Source organism: Lagenorhynchus albirostris, chromosome 17, assembly GCF_949774975.1.
Source record: "Lagenorhynchus albirostris chromosome 17, mLagAlb1.1, whole genome shotgun sequence".
In the NCBI taxonomy this organism is placed as follows: domain Eukaryota; kingdom Metazoa; phylum Chordata; class Mammalia; order Artiodactyla; family Delphinidae; genus Lagenorhynchus; species Lagenorhynchus albirostris.
The window spans coordinates 66,690,842-66,705,543 of NC_083111.1; the positions used below are offsets into that span (position 1 = coordinate 66,690,842).

Consider the following 14,702-nt stretch of genomic DNA (forward strand, 5'->3'; position numbering starts at 1 on the left):
GGGAAGAGGAGTAGCAATAGGTAAGGGCAGAGAGATAGGCAGGTGCTGGGTCATGGAAGGCCCTAGAGGCTAGACGGAGGATTGGGGGCTTCGGGCAAATGTCTCTGGAAGACTCAACATTATTTTAAGCAGGAAAGTAACACGATCAGGTCCGTGTTTTAAAAAGAATACCTGTTATTTAAGGAAGGATCAGAGGGACAGGAGTGGAAGCGGTGAGTCTATTAGGAGGCTGGTAGGAGGTGAGGATGGCTGCACTCAGAGAAGCAGCAATGAAGACAGAGGCACTGGAGGTGTTCGTGGTCTATTTCAGGGGTGTCGCGGACAGGACCTGTTGATGGATCAGATGAGGGCCATCAGCAGGACTTGAGGGAGTGAGCCACGTGGTTGTGAACTGGGGCCAGCGTTTTCAGGTGGAGGGCACAGCAAGGGTGGAAACAGAAAGTGGAGACTTGCTGGGAATTGTGAGCTGCAGGCTAGTGCTGAGGGAGGCGGGTACACGGTGGGAGATGAGGCCAGCAGCCGAGAGCGGAGAGGTGGCAGGGCCGGTGGGTGAGCGAGTTCCCTGCAGGTGGTCTGAGACAGCTGGGAAGCCTTTGGAGGGAACAGGGGAATGACCTATGCTGACTTACTTTTTATATGTGTGAAAGATCACACAGGCTGCCACGTTGAGAAGAGGTTCAGGGGCAAAGGTGGAAGCGGATAGACCAGTGAAGAAATGATGGTGGTAAGTCCAGCTGAGTCAAGATGGCAGCTGGGACCAGAGACAGAGCTACGGGTGGTGAGGCGCGGTCGGCCTCTGCATGTTCTTGGAACAAATGGACTGAAGTGTGAGAGAAAGAGCCAAGAGTAGTGTCCGAGGCTTTGGGCCTGAGAAGCTGGGAGAAGGTCTTGTTCTGTCCCAGAGTGGAGAAGCCTGTGGGAGGAGTTGTCTTGGAGAGGAAAGAGTGAACTTGAACATGTTTAGTTCGAGGTGTCTGCTTAACACTGACGTGGAGACGTAGGGCGAGCAGTGGAGTCCAGGCTTAGAGAAAGCTGGAAGGTCAGCAGCGTTGGGACAGTATGGAGAGCCGCGCACTGGGAGAGCTCACGCACCCCGGGAGTGAGAGTAGGTACGAAAACGGTCTCAGGGCTGAGAACTGGGGTGAGTCAGCCACCACGTATTTGCCAAGGAAACAAGGAGAGAGAATGAACTGCAGGGAGGAGGAAGAGAAGCAAGAGCAAGTGGGTGTCCCAGAGGCCGAGAGGAGGGTATTTCAAGTTGGAGGGAGCGTCTGTGGGTATGTGGGTATGCTGCTGACTGGTCAAGTCCGACAAGAAGTGAAAATGGGCTGCCGTGTAGGCACTGTCGGAGTCACTGGTCACTTTCACAAGTACGGTTTGAGGGAGAGGTGGGATCGAGAGCCTGAACAAAGATGTTCAAAGAGAAGAGGCTGGGCTTCCCTGGTGGCGCAGTGGTTGGGAGTGCGCCTGCCGATGCAGGGGACACGGGTTCGTGCCCCGGTCCGGGAAGATCCCACATGCCGCGGAGTGGCTGGGCCCGTGAGCCATGGCCGCTGAGCCTACGCATCCGGAGCCTGTGCTCCGCAACGGGAGGGGCCACAACGGTGAGAGGCCCGCGTACCGCAAAAAAAAAAAAAAAAAAAAAAAGAAAAGAAAAAAAAAGAGAAGAGGCTGAAATAAGGCCAGCCAACAGCTCAGGTGACAGCGTCCAGGATGACCATCTGGGGAGGGTGTCTGAACCACAACCAAGTGGTCTGGGGAGCAGGGCAGAGCTTCAGACCCCAGCAGGAGAAAGAGCGCAAGAAATACAGACTAGGAAGAAAGGAAAAGTCCAGAACATGGACGTGGAGAGCTGGACGGGGAGGAAGGCGTCAGCTCGGGGGCACCATGGTGCCAGGCTCAGGGCGGCAAGACTCATCCCGGGTGGGGAGAGGACTTCGCCTCCCTTGCTGGGCTGGTGCGGGGGGCAGGCCAGGATGGGGATGGGACCAGCAGGTGAAGGTCTTCTGTCCCTGCAGCTAAGCGGGCGGCGGTTCTCGACCTCACTGCACGTACATTACAGTGATCTGGGCTGCTTTTCAAAAATACAGAGCTCTGGTCCCACCTGTGAGAATCCCTGTCTGTCCATCCCGAATGGGATGTGGCCCCATTTTCAAACATCTTCCCAGGTGATTGTAATGTGCTAGCAGCTTCAGCTAATTCCTGAGTTTGGGACTGAGCCAGTGTGGGAGGCTCTTTGAGGCAAAGAGGGCCATAGGGAAGGTCAGCCCTGGCATTGGAAGGGCCGTAATGGCGGTAATCTCTCAAGGAATTTGTTGGCTTTCCTCAGAACAGCAATTCTCATAACATTTACCAAATTGAAAATCCTGCTTAATTCTGTAGGTTTACAGCTCCACAGAGGCTAGAAGAAAAACATCATTTGGCACCAGAAACACACTTTATTCTGCTGGTGCAGATAATTTTGCAAACGCTGGATACCGAGTTTCACATACTCTCCTGGAATTCCGATGCACTACGTCCTAGAATGCAGAGAAACACAGTCATGGCAATTGCTCTTGCTGCTGCCTGGACCAGGTGCTTCCAGAAACCCTCTTGGGTGTCTTTGCCCTCTCATTGTGAACTTCTGTGATGTTCTGGGAAGATGTGTTTTTTAATCAGCTCAGCATTTATTTCTTGCTTTGGGGAACCATTTCTATCCCATTATGTGCAGTTCAAATAGGTTGTCAATGACAACCATTAACCCCACCTCTGCCTGTAGAGACATGATCCAGGACAAGCCAACTCTAGTAGCACAACCTGGAAGCAGTGATTGGCTCAAGAGGGAGGCATGGAGTTCAAAAAGGGCCAATCAGCATCGTTTTGGGAGGCAGTTACTATATGGATAATGGTGACGTTCTTCCCGAAGATGCCAAGCTAGAGAGTGTGGGTCTGGATTTATCAGTTGCCGTTGTTCTCACACTGTGTGGATAAAGCAGCTTATTTGTAGAGTAGAGCCTAACAGAGATGAGGTAGAGAAGGAGGGAGGGAGAGAGGGAAAGGGAGAGAGGAAAGATAGAGGGGCAGAGACAGAGATAGAGACAGAGACAGAGAGACAGTGTTCTGTCAACAGTGTGCTTGGTCCCAGGCCTCCAGGCTCTGGAACTTTCAGTTCTGTGAGCTCTCCCTACACCCTTCCAGGGTTAAGCTTTTTGGAGCTGTGTTCTGTCTCTTGCAACAAGAGCATCTTGACTAGGACAGATGACTTCTCAGTTTCTCGTGGGCCTCAGGGGGTGGTGGAGGGGTGAGGGATGCACCGGAGAGTGAGGCAGGCATGGTCAAAGAGCTTATGAGGCAGCTGCCCCTGGGACGTCCAGGTGTCGGTCTCAGGGTCGTAGCAGTCGAAGGAGGCCGAGTCCTCGATGCTACAGTCCGTGGTCAGATGCCGCCCACCCGTCACGTAGAGCTTGTTCCCCATCGCCGTGGCCCCGTGGTGCATCCTCCGGTCTTTCATGTCTGCGCATTTGACAAATTTGTTGGACTGAGGGTCATAAGCAAGGATCCTCCTTGTGTAACCTGAAAAACAAATGGCATATCGACAGGGTCAGCGATGCTTATTTGAGACTGGAGGTCAGCGGTCCAGGGACCTGTCTGATCTCTGTCATCGCCTAACCCTGAGGCTGGACTCTGAGCTAAAGCGTGGAATGTTTCCATAACCTGCCCAAGGTCTTGTGTGTGGCAGAGCTGGGATTTGGACCCAGATCCGTCTGACTTCAGTCTCTGCATCTTAACTCGAAGTGAGGGCAACACTTACGTCGTTTGTTCTTAGATTGAGAGCAGAGATTCCAGTGGCCTTCTCAGCCTCGTTAGCTTTTCCATCTTTCTCATATGCTCATCCAAGAGCTTTAACAATCCCAAGACGGAGCCTTTGGGAACTCAGAAGTGGGTCCCCACGACAGCCCTATCTGGTGGGTACTCTTCTGATCCCCATTTTACAGATCAGCACACAGAGGCACAAAGAGATGAATAACTTGCCTAAGAGTGTACAGCCAGTTAGTGGCAGAATCAGGATTTGAACCCAGGTCTATCTGACCCCCAAACCAGCCCTCTTAACCATAGTATTATACTACAATTACAGAGAAATGATCCCTTAGCAGCTAATCTTATTTACAACAGCAAATGTTTTTCTGAGTATTTGCCCCGGGTCTGGGATAGTGCTAAGTGGTTTAGATAGACGAGCACATTTTATGATCACAACTCTGTGAAATAGGTTCATTATTTCATTCCTTGTTTGACAGGGAGAAACAGGGATAAAAGAGCTTTGTCAAGTCATCCACACTCCCCTAGTTGGATGGGTGTACTTTTATTTTATTTTTTTAAAATTTTATATGGGGGAATTGTTGATTTACAATGTTGTGTTAGTTTCAGGTGTAGAGCAAAGTGGTTCAGTTATGTGCTTTAAAAAAGACTATCTTGGGACATCCCTGGTGGCGCAGTGGTTAAGAATCCACCTGCCAATGCAGTGGACATGGGTTCAATCCCTGGTCCAAGAAGATCTCACATGCCACAGAGCAACTAAGCCCGTGCGCCACAACTACTGAGCCTGCGCTCCAGAGCCCATGAGCCACAACTACCGAAGCCCGTGTGCCTAGAGCCCATGCTCCGCAACAAGAGAAGCCACAGCAATGAGAAGCCTGTGCACATCAACGAAGAGCAACCCCCGCTCGCCACAACTAGAGAAAACCCACGCGCAGCAACGAAGACCCAACGCAGCCAAAAATAAATAAATAAATAAATTTATAAGAAAAAGAAAGACTGTCTCGTAGAAAAACATCAGTGACCGTTTTCCCATGGGAGATGCCAAGTTCGTGTCCAGCCTCTCGATCTTCTGTTAAAACTCACCTCCCACGATGACAATCCGCTCCCCAAGTACCACGGCAGGGGCACACACATTCTTGATCATTCTCGTCTCCATTTTGAACCACGTGTTTCTGGAAATGTGATAAACCTGACAGAGAAACATAATCACGGCACTGCATTTTAAAGTGATAACGTTTTTAAAAGATAGAAATAGTAATTAAGAGGGTGAAGGAGCGGTACCTTACTATCAGTAAACAAAATACAATTAAATAACCGAAAGAGTTAAGTGTTTGTAGTATGTGTTTGCTTACCTTGCTTGGCTCATTTCTTTCCTTTCAATGAGAAATGGAGCAACTTGGACATGCGTAAAACCAGTGATTTTTCAATCATTTTTATTTCTGGCTCATGTTTAAATTTCTAAATGTTCCAGCGTATCCGAGAGCCTCTTAAGGCCAAGAATAAATTTAGGGCTAAAAGAGGAAGGCTTTTGAACAACAGGTCATGCCTGAAAGTCATTAGAATCCTAGAAAAAAGTAAGCATGAGAAAAGGAAGAAAGAGCAAAGAGGTGGAGGCAGGAGTCCTTGGCCTTCGTCTGAAATGGAGTAGCAAATCATGATTCCCAGAACACGTGCTCCTGTTAGATCCCGCAGTTTAAAGTTTAAATGTCAAATGCCAATTAGTTCATTACTGGCAGAATTTAGCACAAGAGATATAGGCTGAAACGAAGGAACAAAATATTCCAATATTCTTGACTGGAAATTCTTTCTGTACAAAATATTTTTGCCACCATATTAAAGGCCTTATACTTTATCATTTTACCAAATTTGATCTTCACAACCATCCTATGATGTAGATACCATTACTTCCCTCTATTTTCCAGATTAGACCATTGAGGCTGAGAGAGGTGAAATGACATGCTCAAGGTCACACAGCTAGAGTAGTAGAAGAGCTGGTCTGATTGAACCCAGAATCCATGCCTTTATCCACCACACTCATGGCTCTGCTTGGGGCCATGGAGATGCGGCTTTTCTTTCTTTTTTTTTTTAAATTTAAAAAAAGCATTTACTATTTTAATTTGCTTTTATTTCAGTATTAGTAGTGTTTAAAGATATTTGGTGATGGTTTGTATTTTTGGCCGTGCCCCGCAGCATGTGGGATCTTAATTCCCTGACCAGGGATCAAACCCGTGTCCCCTGCAGTGGAAGTGCAGAGTCTTAACCACTGGACCGCCAGGGAAGTCCCTTTTATAGATTTTTTAAATTGAAGTATAGTTGATTTACAATGTTGTGTTAGTTTCAGGTGAACAGCACAGTGATTCAGTTATATATATATATAACTGAATTCAGATTCTTTTCCCTTATAGATTATTACAAAATATTGAGTATAGTTCCCTGTGTTATGCAGTAGGTCCTGGTTGGTTACCTATTTTATATATGTGTGTGTATATGTTAATCCCAATCTCCTAATTTATCCCCCTGCCACCCCAGCTTTCCCCTTTGATAACTATAAGTTTGTTTTCTATATCTGTGGGTCTGTTTTTGTTTTGTAAGTCAGTTCATTTGTATCTTTTTTTTTGTTTTTTGTTTTTTTAGATTCTACAGATAAGCAATGTCATATGATATTTGTCTTCCTCTGTCTGGCTTACTTCACTTAGTATGCTAATCTCTATGTCCATCCATGTTGTGTGAATGACATTAGTTTATTCTTTTTTATGGCTGAATAATATTCCATTGTATATATATACCACATTTTCTTTATTCATTCATCTACTGATGGACATTTAGGTTGCTTCCATGTCTTGGCTAGTGTTAAGTAGTGCTGCAATGAGCACTGGGGTCATGTATCTTTTTGAATTATGGTTTTCTCCAGATGTATGCCCAGGAGTGGGATTGCTGGATCATTTGGTAACTCTATTTTAAATTTTTTAAGGAACCTCCATACTGTTCTCCCTAGCGGCTGTACCAGTTTACATTCCCACCAACAGAGTAGGACGGTTCCTTTTTCTTCGGTGTGGCTTTCTTGATGGAGGCTTTCTTCAAGACTGAAGCCCTCTTGAAGTCTCTGTCAGTCCTTAAAGTTGGTGAAGCATAGAGGAGGCCACAGCTAGAGACAGGGGCAACCACAATGGCTGTCAAGCCTCATGGTTTCGTCTGCAAATATGTAGGAAACACTCTTTGGAAACATGAGATCCTTGCAGGAAAAGCAAACCCTGGTTGCATTTTACTTGAGTAAATGGCTCCTGGCTTTCTGTTCTCTATTAGCTTTGGGGGTGGTTTCAAAAATAGATTAAACATTTGTTCACAATCCTCACCATACCACCAGAGAGGATGAGGCAAGGACAACAAAGGATGGTCTTTGACCCATGGAGGAAGTGATACTTTGTTATGGTAAAGGATTTGCTTAACGCCATCCAGCAATAGGGGTAGAAAGAAGGCCGGGTAGAAAGGTACGCGTACACACACAATTTGCACAGTAACGCCATGGCAGCCTCGTCCTTAAAAAGAATGCTTGCGTGCAGATAAACCATCCGATGAAGAAATCTTTGAACCTATACTTGAAAATCTAACCTACCCCATCAAGTAACCCCAAGCATTCATCTTGAACGATATCTGAATGAGTACAATTTCCATTACAAAGCTAATGCTAAGTAGATAAGAGCTTCCAAATTAATACTTTCCCCATTTTCCCCTTCTCATGACTGCAGTGTAAAAGGATCACTCACTTGTTAGTGTTTTGGTTTTTGCTTTTTGGCTATTTAAGCTTCTTGTTTAATCGTCCTAAGCATTTCTTGATGAGGTAGCTTAAAAGCTTTTTTGAGCTTTGTATTTATTCTTAGGAATCGGTAACAATTTTGTAATGTGAAATCATCAACATAGTTGTTGACTTTATTTTGAAAAATAGTTTTAAAAAAATGTAGGAGGGGCTCTAGCTTTACACAGAAGCTCTTTATTACACCTGTGTTGTGTGGCCAGAGCTTGGAGGGGATCAGAACATGTCTCTCTTGGCTCAAGTAAATGAGTGGGATTTGGAACAGACTTAGAATCTGCCTAGATGGTCAGGGAAGAGTCAACAATATGGGCTGGAGAAGTGAAGGAGAGAGAAAAACAAGAAAAGGATTGCATTGAAATGATCACTTTTCTCTGTTTCCACTGGCACCAACTTAGTCTGAGCCGCCATCATCCCTTGCCTGGACCTCTAGAAGAATCTCCCAACTCTCCTTCCTTTGTCCACTCAGGCCTCTTGCAGTGCCTTCTCCACAAAGCGTCCAGAAGGAGATTCTAAAAATGCAAATTTGACAACTTCGCCGACCCTGCTGCTCTTAGGCATGAACCCCAGTTCCTTGACAAGGCCTGGAAAGCCCTGCCAGGTCAGCCTCATCTCCACACTCATCCCCCCAGGAATGTTCTGGAATTTCTGCAGGGGGGTCTCAGGGGCAGCAGTCTGGTGGAGGGGGTTGCTTGCGTGGCTTGGGAAGGGGGCTGAGAGAGATTATGGGGGGACTGACCTTCCCCAGCTCCGCCTTGGTGCACAGACTTGCTGCCACCTGGTCATGCTTCCGGCACCTCCAGGCGGAGGGCCGTGCCCCTTTCTGCTTCAGGGCCTTCGCGCCAGCTGTTCCCTTACCTGGGAACGCCACCCCTCCCTCAGCAGATGAGTGTGACTCCTGTTCCAGACGCAGGCTCATCTGCTCAGAGAAGCTGCCCGCCCATCTCTGTCCACGTCAGAGCCCTCTGTCCACCCTGTGCGTCCTCCTCCTTTTTTTTTTTTTTTTTTTTTTTTTTTTGGCGGTACGCGGGCCTCTCACTGCTGTGGCCTCTCCCGTTGCGGAGCACAGGCTCCAGACGCGCAGGCTCAGCGGCCATGGCTCACGGGCCCAGCCGCTCCGCGGCACGTGGGATCTTCCCGGACCAGGGCACGAACCCATGTCCCCTGCATCGGCAGGCGGACTCTCAACCACTGCGCCACCAGGGAAGCCCTCTCCTCCTCTTTTACTCTTCATCCTCACCTACCTTCTCTCTTCCTCTGCCTCTCTGCTCAAGTCAGCTTAAACCAACCTCACAGAGTTCCCTCCAAAGTTCCCTGAACCCTCACACCCTCCCTGATTCCCTCGAGACTGGTTTAGGGCACCCCTTATGCTCTTAGAGCACCCCTCTATTCAGCATCTGAATTGCAGTTGTCTCATAAGCTCCTGGAGGGTAAGTGGGATTTACTGCTCATGTCCATGTCCCCAGGGCCTTCTCTGTGGTTGGCACCCAATATAACTCCTCTAAATGAACACAGCAGATCTCAGGGGCCTCCTTGATTATCTTTATATATCACGTAGAGGCTTGAAGTTTTTCATATCTAGGTGAACTGCAGTGATTAGAACTTGTGTCAAGGTGGAAAACACCCAGTATTCTGACATTTTGATCTTTATTAATCACACTTCTCAGAGAGCTTGTTAGTGAAATTAGCATCTACCTATCATTTAAGGCAGGGGTTCCCCAACCTGGCTGTGCCTTAGACTCTCCTGTAAACGTTTGTAAACAGTAAATGTCAAGACCCCATACATAGAGATTTTGATTCAGCAGATCTGAGGTCAGGTTCCTGGGGATTTGGTAACAGACTGTGGACCAGTGCTTGGGAGTCTTCTTTTAAGGCCTTACTGATTTTGGTTAGAAGCATCTGCAATATTCCTATAGGACTTCACTATCTGGCATTCGATGTGTTCTAGGTAGAACCTTTAGCTGTATCTGATGTACCTTTGTATGTATTAATCTTATACAAAAAGAATTCATAAATGGATAAAATCTGGCTGAAATTAACCTAACTTCCTTCCTTCCTTCCTTCTCTCCCTCTCTCCTTTCTCCTTCCCCTGCAACTGACAAGCATGTATGTATGTATATATGTATGTGTTTGTGTATGCAGTGTACATGTACATATGTGTATATGTGTGTATATGCATGTATTTGTGTGTGTATATATGTGTGTGTGTGTGCGTGTGTGTATGTGTAGCCATGGTGGGAGGGACCATTTACCTGGATAAGGCGCACAGGGTTCTGCATGATGTCCTCTCCCCCAAAAAGGTAGAGTCTTTGGTCTTTCACAGCGACTGCAGGGTGGAGGACCCCCAGTGGCATGCTGGCCATCCTCTCCCAGACGTTGCAGATGCTGTCATATCTCTCCATGGAGCCCATGACCCCCTGTCCGTCTCCAATCCCCCCGATGGAGAAGATGAAGTTCTTGTGGGCAGTGCTTCTGTGGGAGTAGCGGGCTGCCAGCATGGGCTGCCCCAACCTCCACTGATTGAATTTCAGGGAGAAGATGTAGACCTTGGGACTGGGCACACTGTTCCCCACGTCCACCGCCATGCCTCCCAGCAGGTAGATGCTGTGGTGCAAGGTGACGGCCGAGGCCTTATACAGCCGGGCCGGGAGTTTGGCAAGGCTCTGCCATTGGCCAGTCTGTCCGTCGTACAGCAGGACGTCCCTGGTGGTCTGCTGGTTGTCCTTCCTTCCACCCAAGAGGATGAGGAAGTCTTGGTAAGAGTTTCTTGGGGGGACATGCCACAGAGGTTGGAGGCCCGGGGCACTGGTGGTGCTGTACGGAGAAAATATCTGCCTCTTGGCTGTCTCCAAGATGGTCTGGCAGGGGGGCGAGGACTGCAGGAGGGCGTCATTGGCGATGAAGTGGTAGAAGAAGGCTGGGTGGACGTACTGCAGCCTGACCTGCTTGAACAGTTCCTGCATGTATTGCTTCCGGGTCTGGAGGTCATGCTTGATCCAAACCATGAGGGCCTCGAACACCTTCTCCTCCTCCGCACAGAGCCCGTCATCTCCCAGGTAGTCTATCAGTTCCAAGGCCCAGAGCTCCTTCAAATCAGCCGATGCGGCCACCTCTGGGAAGTACGTCAGGGCCACCTCCCTGGCTTTCTTCCTGAGGGTTTCGCAGCTGAAGATTTCAGAGAGTCTGATCATGCCCAGGCAGTTGCTGGGGGCCAGCTGGCTCTGGAGGAAGGAGGAGCAGGCCTCAAGCAGCCTGGGGTACTGCAGCATGGAGGCGGCCTCCATCAGGGGCAGGACGCCTTCCACTGTGATGTGTGCCTCGCCCGTGTACACATACAGGATGATCCGCTCCAGAGTTGCGGAGTCGAGGCCTTTCAGCTGGACTTTGGGCTCGCTGCTCTCCCGGAAGTTGCTGCAGAACATGGCCCGGAAGTAGGGGCTGCTGGAGGCCAGCACGCTGCGGTGGCAGGGGATCTCCCAGGCCCCCGTGCAGATGCTCACGTCAGTCAGGATCCTGCTTTGCCTCAAGCCATTGAGCTGCCTCAACAAGTCAGAGGAGAAGTCATGGTCTTTGAAGAGCAGCCCATCTGGCGATTCCTCGTCCATCCTACAGAGATGGGGAGAAGTCCCGAGAGGGAGCACGTGCTGGAGGGTTTAGCTGCGGCGGCTCCAAGACTTAGAGCACCTATGTCCGTTCACCAAGACGCCTGTGGGTATTGCCAAGAATATGGCTCAGTGAAGACCAGAAAGGGAGACCACCTGTGGCGTGGGCCTCACAGCTGACACCTCTCTTTTAGGTTACGATTACTCTCAAAGGTAACAGGCAAATAGCATCTGCGGACAATCTGAGAAAAACAAAACAAAACAAAACAAGACAAAACAAAAAAAAAAGAAAAGGTGGTTGGATAAGTTGGGCAAGTTGAAGGTGGCAAATGGTCACGTGTTCTGAAATGTTAACCTGAAGCAAGATGACAGTCTGTGCATTTGACCAGCAGAAGTCTGTGAACCTTTCTCCAGCTTCTCAGCATGTCTGTTATTTAGTAAACTCATCTAAACATCTTTCTGGGTGTTAGTCATTCCCCACAGATGTCATTCTGGGGGTGTGGCCTCTGTAACAAGACAGAAATGAGGGATGAAAGTGGACCTTTGAGATTTTTTTTTTTTCTTTTTTAAAGCATGACTTCACAGAGTTTTGTGGGTTTTGTTTTTAAAATGAGGTAAATAGAAAGCAGAGACCAAACAATACCCTGGACAGGGTTTATTGGATGACATCTGGCTGCCCATCTACCTGCAGAAGAATTAAACATTCGAGCTATTTACCTTGTTTTGCTGCAGTGACATCCACCGATACCTGGTCCGGCTGGTCCCTCCGGAGAGTTTCCACCTCTCGCTCCAAATGAAACCATAAACCCAGGCCTTTCCTTCAGTTTGCAAATAATTTGTCCTGGGAGAATTCTGGATTTGTTTATGCCGAAGGCATTTTCACAGTTTTCTAGACCTTTGTGAAAGAACTGCTGGGCAGGGAGACAGTGTATACATTCCAGGGCTAAGAATAGTTGCATATGTACTTTCCACTGTTATGACATGTGACTTTCCAGTTGCCTTTTGCAGCAACCCGAGGGCCTGCAGCGCTGGTGCATGCCCACATGCCTTGTTTCTTTGGCAAGTGTTTACATCGGCAGAAATAGATCTGGAGGAACGGCTTCTCTTAGAGAAGACTTTGCTGCCCACTTGGACACATCCCGAGTCCCTTGTCCTAAAAGTGCCTGGGAATTCTAGATGTCTGTAAACAGGTTGCCGTGACCTGGGGAAAGTCGCTGAAGATAGTCCTGGGCAAGTTGAAGGTGGCAGATGGTCACAGGGAAGCCAGAACATGGGCCCAAGGGTGTTGTTTAGTGGGTCTCTATTTCCTACTGTCTGCTGGCAGGATCGTTGCAGAGGGCTGAGAGTTCCTCCTCCAGGCTCCAAGGTGATGTTGTCTGTGATGAAACTTGTTTTAAATATTTGTGGAGCATCCCAGAGTTTCTAGACGTGGGAAAGACCAAACCGTTATTGATCCTCCTTATGACGGGGGCTTCTGTTTTAAAGTGGCAAGGGCAGTAGTCTCGTGGGTCACACCTGCTTCTCACAAGACCCCTGCTGACTATTCTTCAGTTAGTTTGTTATAGTTCAGATTTGCTTTTCTGTTTTATTTTTCCATTTTCTCCCTTCAGGGAGGCTTGTGCTAGAGGAAGGAGGCAAAATATGTTGCTCCAGGAGAGGGGGGTGGGTGGGAGAGAGAGAGAGATAATGAAAGGAAGAAGAAGGAGAAGGAGGAGGGGGAGGGGGAGAAGGGGAGGAAGAAGAGGAGGGGGAAGAGGGGAGGGGGAGGGAGAGGAGGAAGAAGAGGAGGGGAGGGGGAGGAGGGGGAGGAGGGGGAGGGGCGGAGGAGGAGGAGGGGAGGAGGGGGAGGGGGAGAGGAGAGGAGAGCAATGATGGTGATGGAGTAGGATGCAGCCTTCAAATGTAAGAGTTAGAACCATGATGGAGGGTTATAGAACAACAAGGATGAGTTAAAGGGACCCCAGGTCTGTTCTGCCCCTGCCTCCGGGGAGGTCCCGATTGAGGGTACCAGCAGTGAATGGCAGGGAAACCCAGCTTTCTGTCCTGCTCAAGTCTTGCTTGGACTATTGCAACAGCCTCCTGCGCTGATTTTCCCCTTGCTCCTGTCTCTCCCTCTGGTACATCCACCCCGTCACCACCAGAGTCACCCTGAAGAAGACAAATCAGAATCTGCCAGTCTCCACGTTCCCCCCACCACTGCATCATGCCCTTCAGTGGCTCCCCTGTCTGTAGGATAAAGTCCATACTCTTTCGCAGGGACCATATTGGTCTCCTGCCACTTCCCTGTCCCACTTATATTTTTCACTCTAGCTCCTTCAGACAACTTGCAGATCCTTGTATGTGTCTGGTCCCTGTTGGGAAGGCTGGGCTGGGCTGGCCTTTAGGGCACCACAGAGCATGGTGGGAGGAGGGGGAGTGTCTCTCTAGTGGCAGATCACAGAGTAGATCACGCCCAGAAGAAAATCAAGGTCAGGAAAACATCCATCCCATGTCGTTGGGGCCAGGCGCCTGGAGGCCGGAATTAGGAGCAAAAGATCTGAGCCAAGTGGGTCAGAGACCCTTGGAGGTACAAGCAAGGAGCTGGAGAGAGCAGCTGGTTTGTACAGCTATCAGAACTGGTGACTGTTCTTGCACTTCTGAGCCGTGCTCGGGACATACGAGCAAGTAGCCAAATTCCTGAAAGGGCCTGAGGTCCCTCTGTTTGCGTTTCTGGGCCTTTGTATGTACTCTTCCCTTTGCTGTCCTTTCCATTTTCACTTCTGAACTACTATTCATCCTTCAAAACGTTGTTTGTATATCAGCATCTCTGAAAGTCTTCCTCGACCCTCTCAGTACTCAGTACTCCTCTGTACTGTTTCCATACCCTCTGCACACTTCCAATAGTACATGCCTCATACCCTCATTGCAATTATGTTGCCTGTTTGCGTCCCTCTTGTTAGAATGGAAGTGTCTGGACAGCAAAAACTTTGTGTTAATTGTCTCTCTGTCCCCAGCACCTAGCACAGTGCCTGACACATAGTGGGTGAATTATATATAGTTCCTGAATTGAGCGTAACAGAATGGAGACTAGGGAAAGAGAGGGAGCTCTGCGGGGTGGCCTTCATGCCCCACCTGCTGTGTAAGTTTAGCAGGGCTGCCGTGTACAGCTTGGTGCATGTCCATTAGACTGCAATGCAAACCGTGCTCTGGAGCAGCCCTGGATGTCCCTCATTTTGATCAAATCCAATAACATGATGAAGTGAAAAGTAAAATAATTGCTTTATACCATAGAGCAAGAGTTGAGTTCAAGGTTGGGAACTGAGCTGAGGTCTTCTCAACTCCAAAGCTAGTGCTTTAGCCCTTGGTCTCAGAGTCAGCACAAGGAAAAAATAACTTCCTTATTGTTCTGAAATGACTATATTATTTCTCTTCCAGCCAGTGGGCAAGCCAAGAGTTTGTTGTGAGGGCAACTAACATGGCTCCACCCACTGGCAGGAATCTTGAAGTTTCCCCTACGT

At 48.6% G+C, this 14,702-nt stretch overlaps 2 protein-coding genes across 5 annotated transcripts in view; one reads left to right on the forward strand and one right to left on the reverse strand.

The window, feature by feature from the left end:
* NTAQ1 (N-terminal glutamine amidase 1) overlaps positions 1 to 14,702 on the forward strand; it is a 252,454-nt gene that overhangs the window by 184,092 nt on the left and 53,660 nt on the right. Inside the window, exon 6 of one of the 2 annotated variants that reach the window (XM_060127245.1) lies at positions 4,399 to 5,068. The exons of the other annotated variant lie outside the window; for it this stretch is intronic. Within the exon in view, the coding sequence (XP_059983228.1) occupies positions 4,399 to 4,577 (179 nt within the window). The 3' untranslated portion in view covers positions 4,578 to 5,068. Of the gene's footprint in view, positions 1 to 4,398; positions 5,069 to 14,702 lie in introns of those variants that run through there. 2 annotated transcript variants of the gene reach the window in all.
* Positions 2,385 to 12,118, reverse strand: KLHL38 (kelch like family member 38). 3 transcript variants are annotated; one of them, XM_060127242.1, is made up of 4 exons: positions 11,923 to 12,118; positions 9,856 to 11,309; positions 4,879 to 4,984; positions 2,385 to 3,552 (listed from the first exon to the last, which is right to left on the reverse strand). In XM_060127242.1, the coding sequence occupies exons 2-4, from the start codon at positions 11,206 to 11,208 to the stop codon at positions 3,263 to 3,265; spliced, it is 1,749 nt and encodes a 582-aa protein (XP_059983225.1). In that variant the 5' UTR covers positions 11,209 to 11,309; positions 11,923 to 12,118; the 3' UTR covers positions 2,385 to 3,262. The 3 variants fall into 3 exon arrangements, with proteins under 3 accessions (XP_059983225.1, XP_059983224.1, XP_059983223.1); XM_060127241.1 differs by having other exon boundaries at positions 9,856 to 11,447; XM_060127240.1 differs by having other exon boundaries at positions 9,856 to 11,711.

Excerpts from the sequence above, each read along its gene's own strand:
- KLHL38 (XM_060127242.1), bottom strand. The coding sequence starts at position 11,208 with ATGGACGAGGAATCGCCAGATGGGCTGCTCTTCAAAGACCATGACTTC. Across the intron at positions 4,985-9,855 it reads ACCCTGTGCGCCTTATCCAG|GTTTATCACATTTCCAGAAA; the intron begins GTAAATGGTCCC and ends TTTCTCTGTCAG. Across the intron at positions 3,553-4,878 it reads GCGGATTGTCATCGTGGGAG|GTTACACAAGGAGGATCCTT; the intron begins GTGAGTTTTAAC and ends TTTGTTTTTCAG.